This window comes from Fusarium phalaenopsidis (genome assembly GCF_050370095.1).
Source record: "Fusarium phalaenopsidis strain FUZ10S chromosome Unknown contig_32274, whole genome shotgun sequence".
In the NCBI taxonomy this organism is placed as follows: Eukaryota; Fungi; Ascomycota; class Sordariomycetes; order Hypocreales; family Nectriaceae; genus Fusarium; species Fusarium phalaenopsidis.
In genome coordinates, this window is record NW_028145419.1 from 298,141 (window position 1) to 324,422 (window position 26,282).

The following is a 26,282-nucleotide window of genomic DNA, read 5'->3' on the forward strand; positions in this document are numbered from 1 at the left end:
TTCAGAGAGGTGGTGTCTTATCCTTCGTGGTATGCAGCCTGGCTGGCAGAGTTGGCGCGAGTGTGTAATCCTTCATAAGCGTTTGGGCATCTGATGCGACGTCAGTGCAGCGAACCTGGGGCTTCGACCATGACGGGGAAGTGGAGAAGGGGCTGGCGAGAATGCCTGGCCTTTGTGGAGTTATGCGCCATGGCGAAAGGAATCGAATGGACTCAGGAAACTGGCTGGGTGATGAATGGACGATTGAGATGACGGGCTTGAGCAATACAACGGAGTTGAGATCACGATTTCGCGCGGGAAGGAGGAGCAGGAAGTCGATAGAGACTGAAAGGCTAACCACACATCAACTGGAAGATGTGGACTAGTTGAGGATTCAAGACTTCACTTAAGAGTCGAGACGATGACTGTTGTTCCGCAGTCTTTGCTGCGAATAACTCTAGCATCGCTGTGAGGCAGTCAGGCAGACACGGAGCTTGGGCCACTCATTGACGATGTGGCACTGTCACGTGACTCAGGTCTTATCAGTCATATTTGATCTTATCAGACATCATATCGGCCAATGAAAATGGTTCATGTGGGGCAAGTGAATCATCTCAGCATGCCTGCAACAATGTACAAGTCTAATGCCCAGCTTTTGGTGCATTTCCACATGAGACTGTCAAAGTTCAATGCGTCGAGAACAACCCAACCGAGTATTTTTCCCTTGCAGAAATCATCAAAACTTGAAGAATCATGGTATCTGATATAAATTTTAATTTTACGCAAGATATTGCGAAAAGAGGGAGCTCTTCATGTTCTGTTAATTGAGGTTCCTACCGGCAGAGCTACCCTAGACTCACCGGCTTCGGCCCCGGGGACCGCTCATCTCCGGTCACGGCTCTCGCATGTCGCCCCGGCGAATGCATCTCCCGGCAGCAGGAGCTGGTGCGAGTTGGGCCACGATGAGGGCATTCGCTGCCATGAAGATATCACGGTTCAACGCTTGGTCTCTTGATAATGGTTACAATGAATGCTCTTGAAAGCGGACGAGACGAGCGATCGGTGCTACATGGCTCTTCCCTGTTCAAAGACAGGAGTAAGGTTCACAGACGTTTGAATCCTTGGGTCGCTTGTAGACCAACACTGCCTGAAGGGTCAGGTTCAAGGGAATCAGATTGTAGGGGTATTGCCAAAGGAAGGCGTCAACTCGGTCGCCCAGCTCCATCGGGATGGCAAGTGTCCCAAGGCAGACAACCTCTAAGCGAAAATGGGTATCCCCGTTGAAATCGCTCATGTACAGCATCGAACAGCAGGGACAAGAACGTCCAGGATCCTCGGATGGAAGTGTGAGGGTAAGAGGGGCGAATGCGTACACCTCTACCAGCCGGGCGTGCTCCCGCCGCGATGTCTTAATGGGGCTCTCGTCATCTGGGAACTCTCGATCGTTGTTCGTCACCAGTCGCTTGATGGCCGCGACGTTTCCGTCATGTTCTCGTGCCAGGTCCAGTTTCCGTCACACAGTCTACTCCCGGGTTCCGTCTTGAAGTTGACTGATGTGCCAGACTGTTGGGCCCTAAAATAGTCAAGAGCCTCTTTCAATTTATGAGTACTTTTGACAATTGTTATCATAAGTTTTAAGTGACTTTTATCATGCTTGTAATATCTCCTCCTAAGCTAAGACGACCTCTTGTTCTTGCTCCTCTAAGCATCGCTTGTATTATGAACATTCTTGTCATTATTATGCTGAAACTTTGCCAATTCTCTACCTAAGACTACCAAGGCCTCATATCATTTTTAGAGGGCCTCCTTGATCCTTCTGTCGTCCCCGGCGTCAGTCCCTAGCTCGATCGAACCTAGCCCTGCTTCTCCTCATTGGTCTCCTCGACCGGCTTGTCCTGCGCCTCCGCCGTCGCCACCCGACCAGAAGCATGCAGCTCTTTGTAGAGCTCCCGAAGCGCCGTCGCCCTGGTGAAGGAGATCTCGCCACTGGGGTCTGTCTTCAGTGCCTCCCTGGATGCATGGCGCCGCACGACGAGCATCCATGTGCTTCTTTTACCCGGAGAGACGTTTGCTGGAACTATCTGTGCTCGTTGATCACTCATTGACCATGTGAGGGCAAATACGAGAGTGGCAAAACCCTTCAGGCTTTTTGGAAAGATCCTTCGCTGACTATTCTATTATTTTAGTCCGCTCGTCCATCGATCCCGCCTACGAAAGTGCAAAACGATGCTCAAGCACTTGATCACTCGACCGACTCGAACCCGTCACTGCATCTCTGGAAGACCAGAAGAGAAGGGTTGGAGCACGGAGAAGACTGAGAAAGGAAAGGAGCAGGCAAACGAGTTCAAGGATAAGCAGAATATCTCGACCTGCTCTCGCGGGAACAGGCCATTTGGCCTGTTACAGCCTTTGAAGACAGCGATATGCGATGCGCCTCGTAACCCGATCGTCGCTCGAAGAGCTGAGCCTTGCTCTCCATGTCCCATCTTCTCGCTGTCGTCGAATAAGAATCCAATGGACTTCCAGCGCGTGGCCGATCCTGACATCCGACAACTCGCCCGCTCCCATACTGGCCAAAGAAGACCCCAAGCCCACCACCGCGAATACGATAAACGCCGAATAAGTCCAACCTCAGACCCGACGGCGCTGCTACATGTACTCCACCGAAAAGCGCCATGAGATTTGGGGTTTGCTGGAGGAGGCTGCCTACGCACAAGCCGTGGATTACGTTTCTAGATTGTCTTAAGTCTTAAGCCTTCCGTGGGAGGAGATCCATTCCGTATTGTCGAATCCGTAGAAGCAGCCAGACGTGACCACGCGAAACGCCAAGCAGATCATCCCAACAGGACACCATGAAGCCACTCCAAGTTACTTCTTGTCTTCGGCGAGAGTCCTGCTGTTTTTTGAACATCAAATAGGTCACCTGCCTCACCGTGTATTACGAGATGCTAACCCAGTGGGTACAAGTCTGCAAGGAGGAATGATGACGCCAATGCCCAGAGTCAAGTTGTGGTTCAAGCTCACAGTCAATTGAGCATTTAAGCTTCTTGGGTGGGACACCAGTCGGCTTGGCGCGCCGTACCTGTACCGCCCACCCTGCCAGCAGTGAGCATCCACCCAAGTCGCTGTACAACTCCACATGCACCCTCTGGTGGGTACAGGAACGGTTTTTGAACCCAAATCTGGCCTACTTTTAACCGCAATTAGTTGGGTATTGAATGATCAATTATCTGAAGTCCGGGTCATGGGCGATTGATGGTGTTTGCTTTATCATAAGATTTATCTGCGGCGTGAGAATCCAATTCCCATGAAAATATGCTAGGCCCACTTGACACAACATTTATGAAATCCACGACTTCAGCTACCTGGTGCTGCGGAATTATCACCAGCACCTCTGACAATGGGGGGGGTTCTTGCAGGAGCCCTTGTTTCAAATTCCCCCGATGATGTCTCCTGGTATCCGCCTTTTTGACCTCGTAGGGCTGACCCTTTTGTCATGCTTCTTTTTCGATTGTTCATCCTAGCCTCGAGCAGCAGCAAGGCAGATAGAGAAAAAAAAAAACATAAGAGCGAGTTGAATTCAGACGGGGAATTGAACCACTTGACTCAAGCTTAAACAAAAAAAGGTCAAGACTTCCAAAAAAGGCCAAGACGTCCTCGAAGCCACCTTGGAGGTTGGCCCCTCGAAAGAGGCCAGGCTAATGACTCCATTCGGAGGCCGCTGCACCACTCCAAGTTGCTTCGAGTCTACGACGGGAATCTTGCTCAAATTCGTGCAATATATAGGTTACCTGCTTCACCGCGTAGCATGAGATGCTTACCTAGTGCGGGCAAGGTCCCAACAATTCACCACGATGGGGGAAAAGATAAAAGACAGAGGTTGTCAAGTGTGGGGATTTTCATGAATGTACGATGGAGAAAAAAGGAAAGAGAAAGGGAAAAATGGGGAAGGAGGAGAAAGAACGCAGAGTGGCGGAGACGAAAAAACCCACACACCGCCACGGCAGAAACCATTCCTGCTTGAGCATAAGGAGGGCAGGCCATGACACCACCTTCTCGACAGTGAGTGGGTGGGCGCAAAGGTCCAGCAGCCTCCACCCATGGCTGATTTCATCATGGGCTCCCGCTTAGCAGAAGATCATTGAATGAGCCTGATGCAACCAGACCAAACCCTTTGGCCTCTGACTAAGGGGCGTGGATCGACTGAGGCTGCCATGTAAGTGCATGCCTGGACAAATGTCTTTCCTCTGCTGCGTGTGTGACCTTGGTTCATGTCTCGCCAGTGCCTGTCAGCATGTTCTTGTTTGTGTAGGCGACCATCGTTGTCTAGGTATGGAACTTGTTGTCGTGCCGCCATTGAGCAAGAGATATGATCCGAAGTCTGCATACGAGTGTATAGCGGCACCCCGTAATCTTATCCAGTGGCCGAGACAACTCTACGTCGCCCTCATCCTTGGCCTTGTAAATCCTGCTCTAAGTCTTTACAAAGCTAAAATCTAATCAGGGAGAAGCATTATACGAGTCTTGGTTAAACTCCTCTTTTTATTTAGACAAGGTACTGACAAATTGGGTAGGAATAGAAACAAAAGTTAGCATGTAACACATTCTCCAAACCACCTTGTCACATTTCTCCAGTTCCCATGGCGTATCCATTTTTCCTGTAAGATAGAAATTACGTGAAGATCCTGCCAACACCAGCACCAAGCTTGCACACAGTTGGAACGAGCTTGAGAGGAGTCAGCTTGTACTTGTAATCAGCCTTGTAAAAGGTTCCCTTCTGCGTAATGTTGACACCGGCAGAACCCCAGTCGTTCTCTGTTCCTAGTCAGCATTGCTCCTGCGTAAGAGGCCATAACACGTACTGGCTCCAAGATTGGCATATCCGTCGAGTTCCTCGTCACCGCAAGTGCAGGTGTTGGGGGAATCCATGGGAATGACAAGTCCGTATGTGCTCAGGGCTTCGCTTGTGTTACCCCGGAAGACATTGCCCTCAACGAGAACCTGGCTGCGTAAGTTTTCGTGATGTGAAATCAAGGAAGAACCCACCTGATTATCGGATCGGCTGTGGATGGCCTGATATAGAAAGTCTTCGTAGAGGTTGTTGTAGACTATAGAGGCCAATTAGTTCAAGCTTCGTTGCATATAAACAGAGGGAACCTGCCGTGTTGGTGACCAAAGCGCCCGGCAGGACCCCTAGTGCCCATGTTTCGCCAATAGTTGTGGTGGTATGTGACGTGGAGGTGGCCGAAGTCAAGGTCTCGGAAGGTCGCGTCGTTGCCCACGAGGGAGGACTTCCAGTGGTCGTGGAAGTAGTTCCATGACACTGTGATAAAGTCTGAGGCACGAATGATGTCGACTTGTCCGTCCTGACAAAGAAGTTAGCACATGTTGCATTTTTCTTGTCTTCAATGGCGTCCCCAGAGGGGAAGCCGCCATAACACCAAAACACACATAACGGCATCAGAACCCAATACCGCAAAACACCACAACCTAGAAATCATTGATCTCAAGAGTAAGAAACTTACGTAGTGGTCAGGTCCGTAGCTGATGTCAGAGAAGAACTCGTTGTGGTCAACCCAGACGCGGGTGCTGTTCCGGATGGTGATGCAATCATTGTCGAGGATATGGCTGATCTTGAGGTTCTGAAGAATGACGTTGTCGCCGTTAAAAACGTCGACACCCTTTCCTGTGATATGGGCAGACGCGCCGACGCCAATAAGGGACGTGTTGGACCCGACCTTGAGGCGCGCAGGTAGAGTGATCTTGCCCTTGACCCTCACGATCTTGGGATCAGTGCCAGCAACGGCAGCGACAAGTTCCTCAGCGGTAGACACAAAGACTGTCTTGCCACCTTTTCCACCAGTGGTAGGACCGATAGGGTTGTCTTTCGCATACCCTTCAACTCCCCAAGTAGCCAACTTGAGGTAGTCTGAAGGGAAGGCGAGGGCCAGGCCCGCGAAGAAGTAAAAGAGGAACAATTTCAGATTCATGCTGCCAATTGAGAGAAGAGCTGAAGACTGGTGAGATTCTGGGAGGGTTCAATGGGCAGAATCATTCCTTAAGTATACAACATCCCGTTTGGTACAGCTTTTGCATCGGAGCTCCCCAGAGCTTGGCAAGCTACCCCAGTCTCCAACCTTTACGCGGGGAAGCTTGTTCGGAAGCTTAATTAGCACCAATAACCATCGTCTCAGAGTTGTGATACTGCATGCAAGGGTCAATCCCCAAGAACCCCCAAAGGTGGGTGAGCTGTCTAATTGGTGGGGTATATTCTTCCGTTGAGCCACGGTTAAAGAGGTCTGCATGTTGCTTGATGGTGGGATGACAGCACGGAACCGAGGTCTTATGGGCATAAAGATGAAATTTGCAAGTGATGAACGTAATCACATTCTTGTCTTGGCGATTGAACGGTTTGTCGGGTGATGACGCCGTAAGGGTACATCGGATCGGTTATTGCTACCCCGAAACGGTGCTCTCTGACTCTTGGCTCCAATGGCAGGGTCTGGATTCATATTAAAGGACTACGTTCTACTCCCATCCAGAGTGTTGCAGTTGGAAGCCTTGACTTCTTGCTATGAGAGTCGAGACAGCCTGCAGTGGCGAATTCGCAAGGCTACCACATATCTTTCACGTCTTAGAGAGGCCATCAAAGTGAGCTGTTGCTGCCTCAGCTGGGCTGGTGCTGCGGCTGAACAAGCAACTCAGGACCAGGCTGAGGCCAGTCATCTGACACGATTTTCAAGCCACATTAACGACAATACTTGAAAACGTGTGATTAATCAAGTGGCGCTTGCGTAATAGCCCAAGAAAAAAAATTGGTGCCTGATATTTAATTGACTTCAGTCGCTGAAACCCATGCTTCGCATCTCCTCCTTCGCATTACAACGCAACGGCCATACTCAAAGCTCCCTGAGACCAAACTCAGCATGTCGGCTTCCTTTTCGATAACCGATTTAAACCCTCGCCGCGTGTTTGAATCGTTGTGCCAGAAATGCCAAGCGTTCTCTTCCGCATTCAACACAAGTTATACCTCATCAAAAGACCCTCGCCCCTTTGACCACCATGAAAATTTTCTATCGCTACAAGCCTCTGCTGATGCGGGATGTCCACTCTGCCAGTTGATATGGCAGTACGTCGTTTGGGACTGCCAACTGAGCGAACCGTTTCAGAACCTACTCATGACAGAATGGCGATATGAGGGATCCAGCATAAAAGTCAGATTAACAACCACCAACCCTTCTTCCAACATATTCCCTGCTTATGAACCCCCTCCTCAACTACTTGCTCTTGGCGTTGAATTCCCCCCGCCTTCCTATCACGACGTAGGCATTCCTACCATCGAATTGGTTCAAGAATATCTTCAGGAGATGAAAACAATCTCAATCAAGGGTATTGAATAATGCCTAGCTCGTGGAAGAACTCTCTGACGTCTGTAGAATCAATGCCTGGTCCTGAGAACGAGGACTTGAAGGAGCTTATTCGGACGGAAATTTGGCCATGGATCCGGAATTGCGAGTCCCAACATCCACAGTGCGCAGCATCTGTGGCAGCCGCGGTCCCTACAAGGCTCATCGATGTTGGCCTGGACGGTGACGAAATGGTGAAGCTGATCCAAACAGACCAGAAAGCTCTTGAGTACATCGCCTTGAGTTATTGCTGGGGAAAGGGAACAGGGAACAGCAAAGCACGAACGACGTCGAAGAACCTACAATCTCGCCTGAACGGAATCTGGATGAAAGATCTACCAGCCTCCATTCAAGATGCCATTATCATCACCAGACTGATGGAAGTCAAGTACATTTGGATCGATGCTATCTGCATTGTTCAATCAGATGGACCAAACGACCCAGGGGACTGGGCGACTGAAGCGGGAAGGATGGGCGATTACTACTCTGGTTCTCTATGTTGCATTGCTGCTTCTTGTGCTAACAGCAGCACCGAAGGCTTCCTGAGAGCGAGAACACTCGGACGGTTCAAGATCAAACCAGTTCCAGTGCCATTCAGGGACGAGAATGGCTGGCAGAGGTATGTGTGGGCTCAGCTCCGGCCTACCTTGGATAGTGCTCGCTGGACCTACCGAGTCAGACACCCTCTGATGGAGCGTGGATGGTGCCTCCAGGAGCGGGTCCTCTCCCGACGAGTGTTGCACTGGACTTTGAGTGGTTTGTTCAAGGAGTGTCGAATGACGCACCCGCTTATTGAGAGTGACCAACCAAAGGAGATGGAAAAGGAACTCGTTAGGCACCATATTCTATCACTGAGTAAGAGGGAGGCTCTTGGAGAAGCATGGTGTGAACTGGTTCGCGACTACTCGAATATGAAGCTGTCCTTTGCCTCGGATAGGATGGTGGCCATCTCGGGAGTTGCAACTTTGCTTTCCCGAAAGCATCACGACGACTACTTTTACGGCGCTTTCAGATCAAGCTTGGCAGAGTGTCTTCTCTGGTGGTCAAGTGAAGACTCGAACACCGAGTATCCGGGCTGGTCTTGGCTCTCAGTCATGAAGAATATCGATTTCCCGACATTGTCGATGGCCAACACTCGGATGGAGCAAGATACCAGGCAATCACTGATTCGCCAGGTTCTTCCCAACCCTTTCCCAAAGAGCCATGGCCTGACAAGTCCCGGAAGCCGTTTGGAACAGACACTGGAGATTGAAGCGCCCCTGATCGAACTCGAACTGGCTGAACAGATGGTACCTTACCACTTACAAGTGAAAATTCCGGGTACAAGCCGACTATTTGCGGGATGGGATTGTTTGTACCAGGGAAGGCCCGTGGAAGGAAAAGCTCGTGGGAGTGGTGGTGCTGTTGACGTGGTGCTCTTGCTGGGAGGCAGAGAGTACAACGGGCTTGTCTTGACCAAGAAGAGCGAGAAAGAATGGGAAAGGGCTGGTATCATCACTATAAGGTCGGAGGACGAGACTGCAGTACAAAGTGTAGAGGGGTTCATCAGGAAGGTTGTTCTAGTGTAGACTTGATCTTATCAAGCTGTTGACCTGATTCCATAACACAACTTAATTCTCCTCGATTACGTATTCGACCACCAATAGTTATATGAGCCCCGTCAGGCGGAAAGAGTAAGAGAAGGATAGTTGATGATTCCACGGATGCACCGTTCTGAGAGCGTTAGACAAATCAAGGAGCATCAGAGCAAACATACCTTTCAGGAGTTGTGATGACTGAAGTGATGGGTCCGCCTACGCCAAGATCCATGTCCATCAGCGGATGAAAATGATCACCTGTGCCTCTCTTCCAGATATGATGATTTGGTTTCTTCATCACGCCTTGCACATATCCGTCCTCTGGTCCTATGTTTTGAGCAAGAGGGGTGCTAATGATGAATTTATCTAGGTTATCAAAAGACAACATTGTCTTTCGAAGCTCGTCCAGGCTGAATTGATCCATCTTGTGATGATTCCACTGATGAAGGACCGGATTTTTGAACTGGGAGAGAGTTCGGGCAGACATCCAAATCTTCAGACTCCTGAGGTTTTGGAACCGGTCTATGTTGAGCCAGTGAAAGTCGTACGGGTCGTGAAGCTGTTCCGGATGAGCGCTCAGACCTGGGTCTGTACAGGGCACCTCGAACCTAAAAGATGGGTGGAGGCACAACTCTATACTCTTGGCGTGGTTGAGGAAAGCTCGAGGTGCTTCTCCAAGCTCTGGCCAGTCTGACTTTTGAGGATGTGGTTCACAGTACCCTAGCCAGAACTGCCAAGCCTTCAGGTCTGTGAATATAAAGGTGGTTGACCTGTACAGAGACTGGACGATTTCAGGAAACCTAGAAAGTCAGTCAAGCTATGAATTTTTAGGAGGTTCTTACAAGAGCTTGCAAGACAGCAACATTGGCATATAAGGGCCACCAGTCCAAGTCGGTTCGAGGGAAGGAGGCGGTCTAATTGCTTCCTTGGCTTTTTTGACCTTTTCGATGGCTCGTTTCCATCTACTGGGAGGCTTGGGTGGTGGTGTACGCTTTCGATCCCAGGATGCTTTGGAATCCTCGGGATCTTTGGCTATGTCTTTCCAGCAGCGACAGCCTGACGTGCTGGTGGAATGACCATTGACCTGGCCATAAGAAGCCGTTGTATATTCTCTGCCGTACCCCTCTGCGATCTCAATCCAGCATTTCCAGTGGTTATCCCATGGCGAGGAGAGAAGACCCTGGTAGTCAAGGCCAGGAGAGACGGGGCTGCCCAAGATGTTATGACCTAGAGGTATTCCTTTCTGGATGCGGACGTTTTCGATTAACTCTTGTAGCCGGTCTTCAACCTCGAATTCTGTGCAGCATTTCCAGCGGCAGTAATGGGGTTTGGCGTCTGTAGAGTCCGAGGCTCCCCAGTGGGCTACAATGTGTTGGCGAAGACCGGTGAAGCGCCAGACTTCGAGGTAGATGGCATCGCGGACTTCGCGGGGGAGTTTGAGAAGGGGAGAATTCGACTGAGGGTTGGGTTCTGCCATGGTGGAAGCAAGACGTTGCGGATGGTGTTGCATGAATGTGAAGAAGATGAAGAGTGTTGGATATGGTCGAGATAACGTGAAATGATCTGCTCCGAGCGATGCCGTGGTGTTGCAGGGATCCAGTTGTGTTGGCCCAAGGCTTGTTTCGTTAGGAGCAGACATTGGCTGAGCTTTCAAGGGTTTCGCTCTCATTAGCTGGGATCGACCCACACTCTTTAACATGAAACGAAAGCGTCAGAAAGACGCTCCTTCGACCCTTCATTGTGTCGGTGAAACAAGCCATGATAACCTGATGGACTGGCATTCCTTTCGTGTCTGGTCTGTTTGGGAATTCTCTGCGAGATGATTCAATTACCGACGCCAGGGTTTGGCTCCATCGATTCTGCGCGTCCGACGGCTGAGCACAGCGGATCCGCCTCTTGGACTGCCCCTCTTGTTTATTCTCGACCTGTCCGCTAATTTACCCCGGATTTCCGCCCAATGCGCCACGGAGATCAAGTCTAAGACATTGGGAGCATTTACTCGACATCAACCAGTGGTTGAACTAGACACAGAGGCCCCCTGGCCCTGCTGCATCTCGATAGCAGATACGTTTCGATAAGATAATCACACCTGGAGGGTCCACTGCTTGTCTGAAAGGCTTCTTGAGGGTCCCTGCACATGATCCTGCCAGCCCTCTCTGTCTTCTCACTGGATATGACCAGCACCCCGCTTGCCCCGACTCTCCGTCCTTGCGCACGGCCAGCTATGCACTGCACAAGACAATGCAGCTTATGATTGTGGCTGAATTCCTCTGCCAACATTGGGGGCATGATGACAATGTACCGTAACTGGCTTTCTTCCACCAGTCATATCACAGTCTGATGCACCCCCAAACGTGGGGTAGCATCAAAACCAAGGTCATCGTCATCGACCGAGCTTGTTTCAGCTGCTCTTTTGAAGCTACACAATTCTTTCAAGATGGTTCTCAACGAGCACGCAAAGGCCTTGTCTGCCTCTCTGGCCGAGGCAAAGCTCGTCCCCGGCGTGGCAGCCAGTCTCATTCCGGAGGACTTCAAGCCTACGACAAAGCTCGACGTCGCGTTCGACGGGACGGCCCTCAAGTTGGGGAACCTGTTTCGTGCTTCGCAATGCAGACTGGCCCCGAGTATTCGCTTCTCGAAAGAGGTTTGGAGCTTGTTCGAGTTCACGGAAGATGCTTACGCCTTCTAGCCCGATAGCCCGTCTGATGCGACATACATGCTCTTGCTCGTCGACCCTGATGCTCCCACGCCAGATGATCCCAAGTTTGCTTTCTGGCGTCACTGGGTTCTTCCAGGCTTGATGCCTCTGAGCGGCGATGAGGGCATGGTCGCACAGGTTCAACCTGCCTTGACAGAGTACCTTGGACCCGGCCCCAAGGATGAGTAGGTATATCTGCCTGTTCGAGATGTGAGAGTAACCGTTTGCAGCTCTAAGCCTCATCGATATTTGTTTCTCCTTTTCCGACAGCCCACGACGCTGGATCTGACAAAGGAGGATGTTGGAGGTGAAGAATTCGTGCAAAGACGATCTTTTGATCCGGCCAAGTTTGTTGAAAAGCACGATCTTCACTTGGTGGGTTTGAACTGGATGCTGGGGGCTGGAGATGGCTGGAAGGAGTGAGGGAACTTTGTTGAAGTAAGAATGGAATCAACGATTGTTTCTCAATGTTGGGATGATGTGAAGCGGGACAAAAGTGATGAATCATAGGAGTTGGCAAAAGTTAAAAGCGTGGCTAAGTCATTGAGCTGACAGTGGAATCCATGATCATTTACCATGACACGTCTTCAAGACAGGATCGGTTATGGCGATAAAAAAGAGCTATTGCCAAGTTTGTTGATATTGCTATGAAAGAGGAGAATATGAAAGCTAGGCAAGGGGGTAGCTGTAGGCTAGCTGTTGAGTGGCATATTGACCACGTTGCCTCGGTTGTTAGAACGAATCTTCAACTTTTGCAGTTGGCATAATAGTTTATTGTGTTCCAGACCACCAGATCATTGTAAAGCCTCAATCGGACGACATTTCTAGAAAGGGTTGGACTCCGCTGGGAATGAGAGAGACCAACATCCAAAAGGGAAAAATGGCAAAATATTAAAGATGGCAGAAGATATATGGCTGGAATTGAACAGGATAGAAGGGATAGCAAACTTTATTTTCTAGGAATATTCTTTTTTTTTCAACTATGCCACCGTCCGACCGGTGCAGTGGGCATAAGATTAACCTCAATTATATAGCTTTGCAGGTTTTGTTGCGGGTTCTGGTGCTCTTTGCCAAACTAGAAAGTCTACTCTGTTGAGACCGGACCCGGTATCATGGGGCAACGACGGTAAACCCGGAGGAGGTTGATCCAGTATCGGAGCTATCACTGAGAACAGGTAAAGCTCTGCCAAGAGCTCACATCTCCTTTCCCGTCATATCGCAAAGTGCTAGGATACGGGCATAGATTGCGAGTAACAGAATTGCCACCCATGGTTGTTTCCGCAAAGAGGGTATCGGGGAAAATTCCCTTCTCAACCCAGTCCACAAGAGATGACAGTGGTTTCGTTGGATTTGGACCAGCTCCCCCGAAACAATGTCCTGCTCCGGGGGCCAGAAACAAACGGTAGAAGCTATCCAACTCGGCCTGGCTGCTGGCCTTTTTGCGTAGCTTATTCCAGTAAAGTACTGTGCCACCGTGCATGATTAGAGGGTCAGCCATGCCGTGCCATGAGAGGAGCTTTCCGCCTGCGTTTTTGAATGCCGTGAGATCGGGATTGTCTGATCCCACCGAGTCAGTCAGTCGATTGACTGACTGCCTGAAAAGGTGAAAGAAATCCGACAGGGACAGCTTGGACGTATCGAGGGAGGGATCTTGGGCAATGGCGTACTTGAACCATGCTTCGGCCGTCACGAATGGGATAGGAACAGTTGAGCCGTTGACAGTTGTTGTGTTGGCCAAACCATCAAAGTCGGCCCCGGGAGGAGTTCCATACCAGAGGGTCTTGCCATTGGGGTCAACAGGGCCTTCGAGAATCTTGGCTACCAACTCAGCATGCTTTTTGGTGATGATAACTGTGCTGCCGGTCTCAGTGCACTCGATATTCTTCGATACAAGTCTCGAGGTATCGTAGTAGCACTTCTCAGGCGCAGAGATGAGGCCATCACGAGCACCATCTAGTGCATCGCATTCTTCGACAATGGCGTCTTGATATGCTCTAAACACACACTGAGGTGGCGTGACAATGTTGGTCATCAATACTGAAGGCCAAAACTCCGCAGGCGAGAGCTGAGGGGCGTTGATGGCTGGAGCATTGGCCAAAATGCCGTCAAAATCCTCGGGGTGTTTCTCAGCTGCAAAGTAACCTTGGCGACCACCTTGGGAACAGCCGGAGTAGTAGGAGTACGCAGGCTGTTTTCCGTAGAATGCCTTGACGGCAGCTTTCCCGATGACGGCCAAGTCGTGGACAGATCGGTGGGCAAAGTTCTCCAACAGCACTTCGTTGACTGTGCCGTCGTCTCTGAGGAACCATTTGGTGGTCTGGGAGTCAATAGTGTTGTTGAGTGTCAGGCCTGCATCTGTGAATCCAGCCGCGTAGCCCTGGGCCGCTGGTATAGCCAGATTCATCTCATCACCAGCTGAGATTCCTGATCCGCCTGTTGCCATGAATCGACCGTTCCAATTGTGAAGTGGAAAACAGATCCCCACTCTAACTACATCATCGGAGTTATGATGCTGCAAAGAGAGGCTGAGATTGCAGATGTCGACAGTCAACTGAGAGCCTGGAGGTGTATAGTTTTGTCTTTCAGATGTCTCAACGTGGAGGATCCGGAAGCCAGGAAAAGTTCCAAGTTTCAGATTGGAACAAGGTTTGGGGTTTGCATCGGCGGAAGCAACCGGTCCCAGTTGGAACATAAATGTTGTGAACAAAGTGAACAGGTTCATAATGAGGATACTTCTCAATCATGATGTGACTCAGGAAACTAGCTGGGACCTGCATGGTTTAAGTACAAAAAACACTCGGGAACCCCGAGCCTTGGCAGGCGGGGCAAGGTTGACAGTTGATCCGTTTTACGGTAAGACGGTTGATTGAAAGCTCATATTATCATCATTTACCAGCTGCAGTGTCGATCGGTTCTGCCGTGTAGCTGTCTTAGGTGAGATCCGAAAAAGGGCTGACGACGCGCTTGCTACGCTCAACATATCATGAGCTTTTGAGTGATACAAGGAGTAGTGTAACACGCGGTCTTACAGGAACCATGGTTTGTGTAATAGTTCCCGTGGCAGAGCTGGCATGCTGGGTAGTGATACAAAATGCCCTTTGAGTGGCTTGTTGTAGCTGACCCGAAGCTGTCAGCATGCTTACAGAATATCGTTCCGAGGTGCGTAACTACGGGACACACTTATAACTACCATAACTACCTACGAACCTACAGGGTCATGATTCTGAACTGGTACTGCTTTATCCTCAGCTCGGGGCGAACCAGCAGGGAAGGGTGGGATCCGGGAAGAGACTTGGCATATGGGAGGTTGCAAGCTTGTAACCCAGTGTGCGTACCGCAGAACAACCCCTCCTTAAATCATGAATGCTTAGTCTAACATGGCCCTGGAGTGTCTATTTCCGGGCAGCAATGGATGTCCATCATTAAGCAATTAGTAATCTCAGAGAAGCGATAGTCAAAAGAAAAACGCCACGAGCCAGTGCAAAGAGTCGCGGAATAGGTGGTAAAACTGGCGATGCTGCGAGAAAGAAAGACAGCCTCTACGGTAGATTGAAGTAATGGAGGAAGTGGGCTAAGCTGTCCGGCTCTTTACTGTACTGATGTGGGTGGGATTCCCATTGCCGAGATCTAGGAGAAAGAAGGTATGTCAAATTCACACATGCCTCTATACCACGACACTATCAAGCGTTGTAGCGATGGAGTCCATGCCATCCGCCTCAAGCTCACGGCGGAATGCCTCAACTCCTTCAATCATGCGGTCCAGTCCCAGCTGCAGGTACGTCTTCTCGTGAGCAAACACAATGCGAAACCAGCCGGGTATATTACCCCCAAAGTCAGCCCCAAGTGCGAGAAAGATCCTATGTTTCAGTAAAGTCGTGTAAAGCTTCGACTGGAGATCCCCCAATGCCTTCTCAGAAGGAATGTCTCCCTGCTTCTTCAAGGCGGTTGAAATCTGTGTTTGGATGGGAGCAAACAGGTCAACCCAGATAAACAAGCCAGCATTAGAGCCTTTCTTGTAAGGGATTTGGTGACTCTCTAGAAACTTGGCAGTCATGATGTAGTTCTCGGCTAGGCGTAGACGATTCGTCTTGGTGAGAGATTCGACAAAGGCGTCGTCGGAGAGGATACACGAGGTAGCCAGGTCAGATAAAGACGAGGGACAGGTGAAGTAAGAGTTTGCCTCGCAAGCCCGAATGAAAGCCTCATTTCGACTTATGACACATCCCAGTCTGATTCCATTGGATCCAAAGTCCTTGAAAAGTTAGCATACTGGTTGCGCTTGCGTTCTCAAGTCCTGACCTTGCTCATTCCCCAAAAGACATGGATCAGGCTTCGATCAATGATGCCATCAGGGTTGATAGCTAGTACTGAGGTGAACTCGGGCGCGTCAGGGAACTCGGGGTTCTTCCAAACCGATAGAGCATAAATCTCGTCACTGATAAGATGAAGACTGTGTTTTTGACAGAATTTCATGTATGCCTCAGTGACTTCTCGAGGATAGCAACGGCCTCGTAGAAAATTAGGACAGGCCTCGGGGCGTATGGCGCAGACTTACCCAGGGGATTGTGCGGGTTGCAGAGAAGAAGTGCCTTGACACGGATTCCCTGCGCTTGAGCATTCGCAAGAGTCTTCTCATAGACCTCGACAGTTTCTAGGCTGAATGGATCTGTTTCTTCAAAGGATACGCTAATGATTTTTGCCCTGGTCTCAAGTTAGCAGGCCTTACATTCATCAATATGTGTGTCACAAGATCTTTACTCACTCGACTCGGTAGCCCAAATCAATGGGAAAGTTTCCATAATGCGGGCGGGCAAGCAAGACTCCGTCACCTTTATCGCAGATTGAGAAGCCGGTCACCTCAATTGCCTGGCCCACGCCAGAGGTAATGAGGAGCTGGTTCTTGGTGACGGGTTCATGAGGGTGAAAGTTGCGATTGACAAATCTCGCGATCGTGTCTCGAAGGCGATGGGAGCCGGAGAAACCGTCACCATAAGTCAGAGAATGACTGTCGACGCTAAACTGCAAACATTTAGTATCAGCGTGATCGTGATTTCTGTGGTGGGCCTACATTCTTGGTCATGTGCTCGATGACTTCCTCGTGCATCAAAGTCTAAGAGCCGTCAGCCATCTAGCCCACGTCATGTTGTCTCGATAGCATACGTTCTCGGCAACACCGAGACTAACATATCCACCCGGGTTGGTCTCTGGATGCCACAAGTCGCAAACCACATCCAACAGTGGAATCTTGCTGGTCGGAGTAGCAAACACGTCGCCCCGAGTTGAAAGGCTTGTCTTTGAAGATGCCATAGTTTGCGAAGGATCAGTTTTGAGAGGAGAAATGTTGATGTGTCGATTTATTTGAGGATGCTTTTCTGATAGACAGGTTCAAGGTTTACATATATAATTAGCTGTGAGGATAATAGGGTGAGGAATGACCTTGTTTCCCTTTGGCCATGTCATTGAAGGGCGTGGCGATGACATTGCAATTTGTCAAGAGTCAGCATCAGGGTATTCAAAAGTTCTGGCATTTTTCGTGTGTCAACTTGGCAACGCTTCCAAAGAAGTCAAAGGTTCTGGCCTTGATCTTGTCAAGTAAAGGGCGCGCCAAGAGCATGTCTGCCTCCACTTGTTAAGGCCCTGATCGACCGCTGGGTTAAAATAAACGTCTCATCTCTGATTGCGGGGCTAGAGGCGTAGACGGAGCACTTAAGTAAGAATTCCGTCGCGGCTGTAAGGATACCATCCTGTTGTGTGAGATTGGTCGTAAGACTAAGTCCACCGTGGGTTGTTGAAGTTTTGGTGTATCTGAAGGTCTGTCCATAAGCCGACAGAACCCTGCTCTCCGTACCTCACCCCACTGTTATTGGAATAACAAAGAGGTTGGATTATGCTTTCAGTATAAGCATATCTCTTATATCCTTATGCTTTGAGTACTTGCTTGGGTAAAGCTCGATGTTGACTGAAGTATCCCTAATAGAAACAGATGTGATTGACTCGAACCCCTCGTTGTGACCGCCGTGGAAGTTTTTGTCGGCGAATAGGATAGTCAAGCCTATTTCCGTTCTTTGTCTTCCGAACTTTATTGTGCTTGGAAGGCCAAGCAACTTCCAACTGCAACAGAAACCAAGCTGAACGGGGCCTGTCTGCAGCCCTCTCACGTTAGCTTCAGTTGTGTTAAGGCTGTGTTATTGCCGTTGGTTGCTAGAATCATCATCTCTTCAAGCCCTTGGATCACGTGAATGCATTAGAACAGGTCTGCTCCGAATATCACAAGCCTGTGCCTTCATGCACATGAGCGCATCCCCACGGCGATAAGGCCGGAGTTAAATCCGGCCAAACCGGTGGAGGCAATGATGCTGCTATGACAGGACCCGCGTGACTACACCAGTAATGATTTGAATTCTCTACCCGAAAAACCCGAAAGTTCTCGGGCGCTTTAAAGTTTCAACGTTATTACAATGGATTACATGTCCAAGTACAAGGAGGGGATATAAAAGCAGGGCCAATGCAGCAGATTCGTCACAGTAATTCAACACTCAATTCAATCATCTGTTACCATGTCTTCACCTACCAAAGTCTACTTCCCCTCTTTTGAGCTGCAAATCTGCGGCGAGTTCTATGACCCCGTCGAGGGATCAGAACCTCGCAATGGAGCCGCTATTGTCGTTAGTCATCCCATGACTGGAGTCAAAGAGCAGACGTCTGCCGACTACGCCCGCGCCCTCTCCAAAGCAGGCTTTGCAGTCTTGACGTTTGATGCTGGTTATCAGGGTGAAAGTACCGGCAAACCTCGTGGTCTTGAAGACCCTCACCAGAGGGTTGAAGACAACAAGGCCGCCGTTACGTATTTGACGACCTTGAAAGACAAGGTCGATCAGGAACGTATCGGTGTCCTTGGAATCTGTGCATCGGGCGGCTATACTTCTTACGCTGCGCAGTCGGACAATCGCATCAAGGCTTTGGCAACTGTTAGTGCTGCCTGTGTTGGTAGGATGACCCGAAACGGAGGTCTCTACGAACACAACAAAGAGAGCCGGACTGCGATTGAAGCAGCTCTTGAAGGAGCTAGCAAATGGCGCACAACTCACGCCAACGGATCTCAGGAAGAAGCACCTCCCATGTTTGAGACGGATTTGTCAAAGGTCCCTGAAGAGACGGATGGGTTCTTCAAGGATGCGGCTCAGTATTACGGCACCAAGAGAGGACAACACAAGAGATCGGATCAAAAGGTGCCTCTCTCGAGTTACGACCTGATGGTGTCCTACGACTCGTTCAACTTTCAGCATCTCATCTCGCCTCGACCTTTGCTCATGATTGCGGGGTCAGAGGCACAGACGCATCACTTTAGTAAGAATGCCGTTGCAGCCGCCAAGGATCCCAAGGAGCTGGTGACTATCAAGGGGAAGAATCATTTTGATTTGTATGATGATCTTTCAGAGACGGCGCCGAAGCTTGTCGAGTTTTTTGCAGAGGCTCTGTGTAGGCGTCTCTGAGGGGGAGTAGTGGGTGGCAGTTGGGCTACGAAATTGAAGATAAATCTCTGGAACAGGATGCCTATAATGCCAAAAGTGAATACTTTTTAGTTTAGCCATAGGCTGTTTAGCATCCACGAAGAAGTATACTACATTGATAAAATTGTGAATCTAACCCACATTGAGCATTACGTGCACGCCGTCAAGTAGGCCCAAGGACACTTAGGTCTGTGGTTTTCCTATGGGGCGCTTCGCCGGCGACGCTTATGAACAGGGAGTTGGAAGAGCCAGTTCTCGGGGCTTTCTATTCGTTTTGAAGCTGCAGCGGGATGGCAAACGGTACCCACTGACGACATTCACGTATGAAGAGATGGAGGGGTTGCTGAATTCAAATTCTCTGTTCCAACGGCAGGCCTATGGTGCCTGTTCTACATGGCATAGGGATAGGATGTGTACAGTATATTAAATTCGAATTCCCAGCCCTTGTTTAGGGCTGCACTCTTCGGATATCCTTCCGACTCGAGCCCAGGGGCGTGCACTCTGATCTCGAAATTGGCTTACTACAAAGGTGCCTTTTTAGGATGTGCCTTAAGTAACTGAACGAAACTGACTTGAAGCTCTCACCATGCTTGCAACAGATCTTTCTGAAAATCTGGCTTAATTCGTAATGAAAAGACTGCTTAGGCGGGTATTATATAGAACCCCACGTGCATATCCTGCTATTTTACAACCCCATATCCAACCAAATCCGAGCTTCCCGCCTCATCCAAGTACAACTCTACCGGTCCGTTCTGTTACAAAACGAACACATGACATCTACTTAAGCTTCTCTGCTTCAGGAGAAGCTTGTGGCTTTTGCTTCAACCCAGGAATACTATCCTTGATCTTGGCATAATTGTTGACGCACTGCCCTGCACGAACCATCTGGTCGTTGATGCTTTGCTCAACACGATTATATCGATTCGTAGTACCCTTTTCCAGCTGTGCATATCGCGTAGTGGTGCTCTTTTCAAGGCGCGCGTATCGTGTGGTGGCCCCAGTGACGATACTGTTGGTGACGTCGGTCTGTGTCTTTTCGATCCAGGCCAGTTGCTCGTTGATGATGGCGTTGGATTGGTCGGTAAGTGTCTCCCAAGCTTTCTTGTGTTTGTTGACGACTGTTTGGTGAAGTTTCTTGAGCCGACCTTTTGGCTGTGGCTGGGCCTGAGGCTCTTGTGGCTCGGGCGTGCTCTGATTCGAGCTTTCGGTTTGAGGTTGAGAGTATGCGGGTGAACTTGGTTGAGAGTAGCTGAGTTGGGATTCGGAGTATTGTGATTGAGGCGAAGAGAATGTGGGCTGTGGTTGAGACTGTTTGGATGGAGGTTGAGTTGGCTCGGGGCTGTAGGCATCCTTTCTAGCATGTAACACCAGCTGAGTGCTGGGAATCTGCGCGTTCCCATCATAGACCTCCTTCCCGGCATCGACGCGATGGGATTCCGTCTCAAAGTGATACACTTCCTTCTCAGATGCATCGATAGAAGCCTGATGAGCTGCATCTTGGGGATCGTAGACTTCCTTCTCGTCTACAATAATCTCTTGAGATTGGGTCGGGTGATAAACCTCCTTCTCAACCGCGTCGGCATATAATACTGTTGTCCTGGGCTCGTAGACTTCTTTTTCGGATTCTTCGACATCTGGCCGAGTCACATAGACCTCTTTCTCCGTTGGATCAATTATTGGCCTCCCATTGTCTGTTTTCTCTGCGTCATCGCCAGACTCCAGTGGCAACTTCTCAGGCACATCAGGTAGCGGAGTGACTGGAGGCCGACGACGAAATGGATCTTCAGCCTCCAAAGGCGTTGGAGGGGTAATAATGATCTTGACGCTGGACATCTTGTCTGAGGGCGCGACAGACAGGTTGAGAATGACCTCACCTTGGGTTGCGTAATCTTCCAAGGCGGGCGACGGCACTATTTATTCATTCGTCTGTGCTCTGTGCCATTGAAATCCAAAACAAGCTAAGATGAGCAGGGTATCCTTGTTGATTAGCTAAGGGGCGATGCTGTTTGGATCGTCGCAGGTTTATCCGGATGCATTGTTAGTGGAAACAGGAGTGGCTGGGATACGAGGGCTGTGTCATGGCTGTGAGTCCGAGATCTAAGCCACGATAGGGAGATTTGTATGCATGCTTGCATAGAACGAGGAAGAGTCAGACGTTGGCTGTAGCATTTTTATAGAAGCCACCGGGCAATGCAGTCAAGAAGATCGACTACAAGAAGGCAAAGAATGCGTCATTATTATCTGCACTAACTATCTGTCGCAGTTCATACTTTTGGCGTCTCCTCGATCTATCCTCAATCGTCGCTCGCCAACATGCTCTCCCACAACATAAACCATCCATCACTCAATCAACACGGCGACGCTTGCTTCCAGGCTCCGACTCCTAATCGATCCTCTCCTCAAGCTCAGCAAACCTCGCATTGATGCTCTTCTCAAGACGAGTCATTCGGCTGCTGGTAATCTTCCCCAACAAAAGAATACGGTCGACGACGCTCTGCTCAAGGCTGGCGAATCGGTCGCTGACATCGGTTTGGAATGCGATGTGGCTCTGATCCCTCTTGTCGATAGATCGCTTGAGGCTTTTCATCTCACTTCTGACCCTTTCTGACTCTGCCTTGGCCCTCTTCTCCTGGCTAGAGACATGATCATAAAACTCGTCCATCAGATTGCCAATCTCGTGGTCGTGCTGCTTCACCATCTTGCCCAGATCGGTATTCTGAGCCTTGGCGGCTGCGATGACAGCTTCTTGGGCGTCTTCTTCGACAATGTCGAGGAATTCATCGGTAAAGTTGGTGAAAAGTTGGGAGAGTCGACTAGTCTTGGACGAAGGTGAACCATGGTTTTCGTCGACGAGGGTGCGGGAATCGGACTCGAGGGGAAGGGACTCGTTGGCTTCATCGTCGGAGGTACTCGGGCTGCTGGAATCGTGGTGATCGAAATATTCGCCGAAGGAGTCGTCATCGTCGTCGGATTCGGGAGGCTGAACAAGATGGTCGCTCCCAACGTCGGTCTCATTGTCGGAATCGTTGACATGCTCGTTGGCCGGCTCGGTCAAGCTGGGAGTGACTTCATCAAATTCGATGGTTTCCCTGATCGACATGTCCTACATGATGAAGCTAATATCAGTCAGGCAACAATTCAAGAGTCTGTAGACAACGTGGAATGAAAGAAGGTACTTACCGGCTGATACGAGATGGTGGTGTGAGATGAAGAGTTGGGCAGAGGAGACCTGATAACAGACGGTCAGCAGCAAGGCCATCAGGGCCACAAAGTGAAATACGGGAACTTACGAGATGTTGACCGAAAAGGTAGTTCGTTGCAAAAAGCAAAGAGACACTCAGCAGGACGAAAGAAAGCGAGGTTTGGTGCGAAGCTTGATGCGTTGCGAGATAAAAGATCAGCAATTATGTGGTGAAGGGAAGAGAATAAGAGAGACGAGACAGAGAGAAATAATAAACAACTGCTTGAGTTTTCAATTGTGAGTAAACAGACATATTTTATTAAGTAGAATGCTACAATTGAGGATACTGTTCCCAATTAGCGCGTCGTTGCTTCACTTGGATATTTTCGCTTCAAGTGAGGCATCCCAAATGGGAGAAATAAAATAAAGAAAACACCATTTTGAGTTAATTACCTAAAATGGTCCATTCAAACGAAAGTATTCTTCATTGCGGTTACATCATCTGTTTTGCCTTGCTTATTGAAGAGACTGAATCACAGCCGTGAGATAAGATGCACTGACGTCATAGGATCTGCTCTAGGTTCAACCTGTTGGAACATTTTCAATGTCGGTCCTCCTGTGGAGGTATCACTAAAATTGATTAAGAGTGACTATTCAGGGCGCATCTCGAGTGTTTATTCTTATGCCTTGCGCTTCCCAAGCCCTGGGCCAAGATCGTTGACTACAGCCTAATGCGTAGTGTGAAGATTGACTCCCAATATTTCCATTCCCGTCCACCATCCCATGTAGTCGCTATTTTAACACGAGTCTTCCCTGAGCCCTCCCTGAGTTCGACTAAACCGACGTCCTCGTACATCAAAGTAACTTTACCTGTGAGGCCATTGGTTCTTGCCAGCAACCCCAGATGGTAGTTTGGCCCAAACTCACACCGGCCTCCCGGGTAGGCGTAAGAACGGCCATGTTTTGGAATGACACTTGAGCCCCATTGTGGTTGGTTGATCATATCGGCACGACTACTTAGTGGTAAAAATTGAAAAAGAGACCAAGCAGAAAAGATAAAATAAGGAATGCTATGTGTTTCTAGCTATCTGGATGTGTGGTGGTGTGGTCATTCTTGAGATTGGACCGGTTGTTGAAACCCAATCAGGAGTATCCTCTAAACATAAGGCGTGTTGAACGCATGTTCTCTAGCATTTCTGAAAGGCGCTTCATTTTTTGACGGCCGCGTTCCATTCATGGCTAACAGTTTCGGGTGTAACCGTGTGGGAGACCTTGGGGGTTTCGTACAGGCGGCACACCGTCCAAAACTGCCCATGCAAGACGTGGTTACACCAAGCGCGACGAGAGCACAGGTCGGCACAGGCAGCAAGCGTGTAGATATTCTTATGCTCCTCCTTGAATCCCTCGACGTTATGGTCTGTTGATATGTTAGCCTGTTTGATAGGCGTGGAGCTTGAGTGACTTACGGCGTGAGCACCAGATTCGATATTCTCTTTTGTTGATGATGCCATACCTGGTGTGTTGGGAAGGGCCTGTGTGATATGTGTATTAGAATGTAAAGTCGCCGGGAGGTGTCATGATCACTTACAGTTCGCCGCCATCATGCCGTTCCTTTCAGCCAAAAGCTCTTTGTATTTGGTGTTAAGCAGAGCCTCACGCTGAAGACAAGCATCCTTGTCTCCCTCGCAGTCCAACGTAAAGGGATCTTCAGTCTCAGGTTCCTCAACCTTGACCATGTAGACAGCGTCGGCTCGGGCACTCTCCTTCCCGCCCTCAGTGCCAGTGACACAACGCTGAGTAGGGCCATGGAAGGTACAGACAGTACGTCCCATGTCACGGCAGAGCTCGGCACAGGCTTTCTCTGAAGTTATGCCTTTGTGAAGCTCGCCTGCTCGGAGGAACCCACACTTGTATTCGACCGTGTAGCCAGGGCTAATGACCTCACGATGACCATCGACACAGTCAGCGTTGGCATGGGTGAAGCTGAGGGCGAAGGCAAAGAGTACAGATGAATATCTCATGATGGGCGATTCTTAAAACAGATAGTTTGTATGAAGTTGTGGTCAAAGCTGAAGGCAAAGGCCTAGCTTTTCTACTTCTATTCAGGCCGATGTAATAGCGACTCCCTAAGCAGAACAGCCTCGGCTCTTATCAACGCTGATATCATATGTCTCACTTGAAGCTTGCTTCTTAGGATTCACAATTTTCAACCCTTGTTGAACTCCAAGTCTAGTTGATTCAGCAAAGTGCGTGACGACCATAGGTCCAGGTTTTGTTTCGGAGACTTACTCATAGTTATTTTCCCGAGTCAAAGCAAGTTGTACCTTCCCCTGTTCAGTAATCATGCTCCAATCAAAGCCCATGATCCTGAAGGACTTCTGTAGGTCTTGAAATGGGCCACGGCCTTTGGTAGATCGCGGCTGCTGTTGCAAATGTTTTTACTATGCGAGGTCTCAAATCGCAAGGGAGTACTCTGAATCTAGAACGGAGAGAATCATACCAAGTAGGTAACTCGAGACAAGATCTAGCCACATCCACTAGCCTATCAGCTGCTAACGTTACACACACAGGAGAGGGACCATCTAAGACGGCCCTCTTCTTCGCCGCGGGTTGATTCTTTTTTAGTCCCGTTTTGTTAGACCTGCATACGCTCGGTCTGTCTCACATATTGCGCATTGGGTAGGCAATGAATCGTGGTCTCTGACATACGTCACATGTCCAAGTCGATGAGTCTTGATCATTTCGATCCTAAGCATTCCTGTGTGTAACTGTGAAGACGCGTCAACCTCTCATTTTGGTGAGTTTACCAGGTTGATCTTCTTGAAGAAGCCGCCTACTATTCATTATGAGACCTTCTTCTAGGGATAAGCACACCATCTCAAATCTTGTGATCATCTTGAGCGAATACGGGCTACTTGGTCATACCGTAAATTCTCGAGGTCGCAGATTTTCAGGAAACCTATTGTTGTCGCATCTAGCTCGGCCGTGTATGAAATGTGGCTGTCTTGAGATCCGAGGGTGGCTGAAGTCTAGCCAATATCTTTCCGTCTGCCTATAACGCTTTTAGGCACCTCTAGCCCTTGGCATCATGTGCAAAAGCCCAGCATCTCAGCCTCAACAATCGCCTCCGAGTGGTTTAGCTTGACAGACAGGATCTGTATGTCTTAGATCCCGTGTCTATGTCTCAATCCAGCTCGATAAATCTGAAGCCCTATAGAATATCTTTGCTGTTTAGAGACTGTTGACTCCAGAGTGCTAGGTCGGTTTCGCTCATCCTACCTACCGGGCACTAGCTAGTGCACCTTTCCATGTCTTTTTGCTCACTCTTTGAGACCAATGTTATGAAACAAAAATCACATTTCTCAATTAGGGCTGTGATTCATATGATCCCCGATGATCGACCTTGCAGTCTCATCGGCTCCTGTTCCCCGATCGTAAGTCTACTGACGTCGAGTCGGATACTTGACAGCTATTCAAAGTCATCAATAAATCAATTGAGACAGCCACGGCAGATGATTTGCAAGTCAAGATCTACGGACAGGGCAAAGACATGATAGTTGACACGTCATTGCATCTTTCTTGTCTGGAACCTCTGTCTCTGTTTCATCCAACTTAGAACTACGTACTCATTTGTCCTGACCTAGACCTCACAGCTTTCTTGATTGGTAGAAAGATGTCGACTAGCCATATTGGAGTTATTGGGGCGTCCAAAAGAATGCTGGACCCGCAGTGACTTTCATGATTGGAAGTGAGGTCCTTAACCGCCCTGGTTGGCATGTGAGGGTTCCTTGTCCAAGCCAACTGCTATCACAGTCAAAAAATGCAAAGCTAAAACAAAAAGAGGAGGTGAGTAAAGGAGAAGGCTAGCTGGCATGTGTACACAGCTGACCTGGCACTGAGGTCCTAGAGGTGAGCTAGGCGCTTTTGTGT

The 26,282-nt window shown here is 49.4% G+C and overlaps 8 protein-coding genes across 8 annotated transcripts; 2 read left to right on the plus strand and 6 right to left on the minus strand.

Moving 5' to 3' along the window:
• Positions 1 to 4,651: 4,651 nt before the first annotated feature.
• On the minus strand, positions 4,652 to 5,969 carry LRP88_00201 (pectin lyase fold/virulence factor; the record flags this gene model as incomplete). Its single annotated transcript, XM_083236918.1, has 4 exons — positions 4,652 to 4,794; positions 4,842 to 5,087; positions 5,153 to 5,345; positions 5,505 to 5,969. 4 exons carry the CDS (start codon positions 5,967 to 5,969, stop codon positions 4,652 to 4,654), a joined length of 1,047 nt encoding a protein of 348 aa, XP_083107287.1.
• A 3,831-nt stretch (positions 5,970 to 9,800) lies between these two features.
• LRP88_00202 (uncharacterized protein) lies at positions 9,801 to 10,439 on the minus strand (the record flags this gene model as incomplete). Its single annotated transcript, XM_083236919.1, has 1 exon — positions 9,801 to 10,439. The coding sequence occupies one exon, from the start codon at positions 10,437 to 10,439 to the stop codon at positions 9,801 to 9,803; it is 639 nt and encodes a 212-aa protein (XP_083107288.1).
• Positions 10,440 to 11,399: 960 nt separating this feature from the next.
• Positions 11,400 to 11,949, plus strand: LRP88_00203 (phosphatidylethanolamine-binding protein; the record flags this gene model as incomplete). The annotated part of the gene is made up of 4 exons (XM_083236920.1): positions 11,400 to 11,475; positions 11,576 to 11,606; positions 11,660 to 11,845; positions 11,898 to 11,949. The coding sequence occupies 4 exons, from the start codon at positions 11,400 to 11,402 to the stop codon at positions 11,947 to 11,949; spliced, it is 345 nt and encodes a 114-aa protein (XP_083107289.1).
• An 873-nt stretch (positions 11,950 to 12,822) lies between these two features.
• On the minus strand, positions 12,823 to 14,103 carry LRP88_00204 (uncharacterized protein; the record flags this gene model as incomplete). The annotated part of the gene is made up of 1 exon (XM_083236921.1): positions 12,823 to 14,103. One exon carries the CDS (start codon positions 14,101 to 14,103, stop codon positions 12,823 to 12,825), a length of 1,281 nt encoding a protein of 426 aa, XP_083107290.1.
• A 1,221-nt stretch (positions 14,104 to 15,324) lies between these two features.
• LRP88_00205 (pyridoxal phosphate-dependent transferase) lies at positions 15,325 to 16,967 on the minus strand (the record flags this gene model as incomplete). Its single annotated transcript, XM_083236922.1, has 6 exons — positions 15,325 to 15,912; positions 15,960 to 16,095; positions 16,149 to 16,361; positions 16,423 to 16,679; positions 16,729 to 16,770; positions 16,821 to 16,967. The coding sequence occupies 6 exons, from the start codon at positions 16,965 to 16,967 to the stop codon at positions 15,325 to 15,327; spliced, it is 1,383 nt and encodes a 460-aa protein (XP_083107291.1).
• Positions 16,968 to 18,217: 1,250 nt separating this feature from the next.
• Positions 18,218 to 19,153, plus strand: LRP88_00206 (alpha/beta hydrolase; the record flags this gene model as incomplete). Its single annotated transcript, XM_083236923.1, has 1 exon — positions 18,218 to 19,153. One exon carries the CDS (start codon positions 18,218 to 18,220, stop codon positions 19,151 to 19,153), a length of 936 nt encoding a protein of 311 aa, XP_083107292.1.
• A 795-nt stretch (positions 19,154 to 19,948) lies between these two features.
• Positions 19,949 to 21,004, minus strand: LRP88_00207 (uncharacterized protein; the record flags this gene model as incomplete). The annotated part of the gene is made up of 1 exon (XM_083236924.1): positions 19,949 to 21,004. One exon carries the CDS (start codon positions 21,002 to 21,004, stop codon positions 19,949 to 19,951), a length of 1,056 nt encoding a protein of 351 aa, XP_083107293.1.
• Positions 21,005 to 21,554: 550 nt separating this feature from the next.
• On the minus strand, positions 21,555 to 24,373 carry LRP88_00208 (uncharacterized protein; the record flags this gene model as incomplete). Its single annotated transcript, XM_083236925.1, has 5 exons — positions 21,555 to 22,274; positions 22,352 to 22,400; positions 23,685 to 23,769; positions 23,819 to 23,884; positions 23,941 to 24,373. 5 exons carry the CDS (start codon positions 24,371 to 24,373, stop codon positions 21,555 to 21,557), a joined length of 1,353 nt encoding a protein of 450 aa, XP_083107294.1.
• Between the last annotated feature and the right edge of the window lie 1,909 nt (positions 24,374 to 26,282).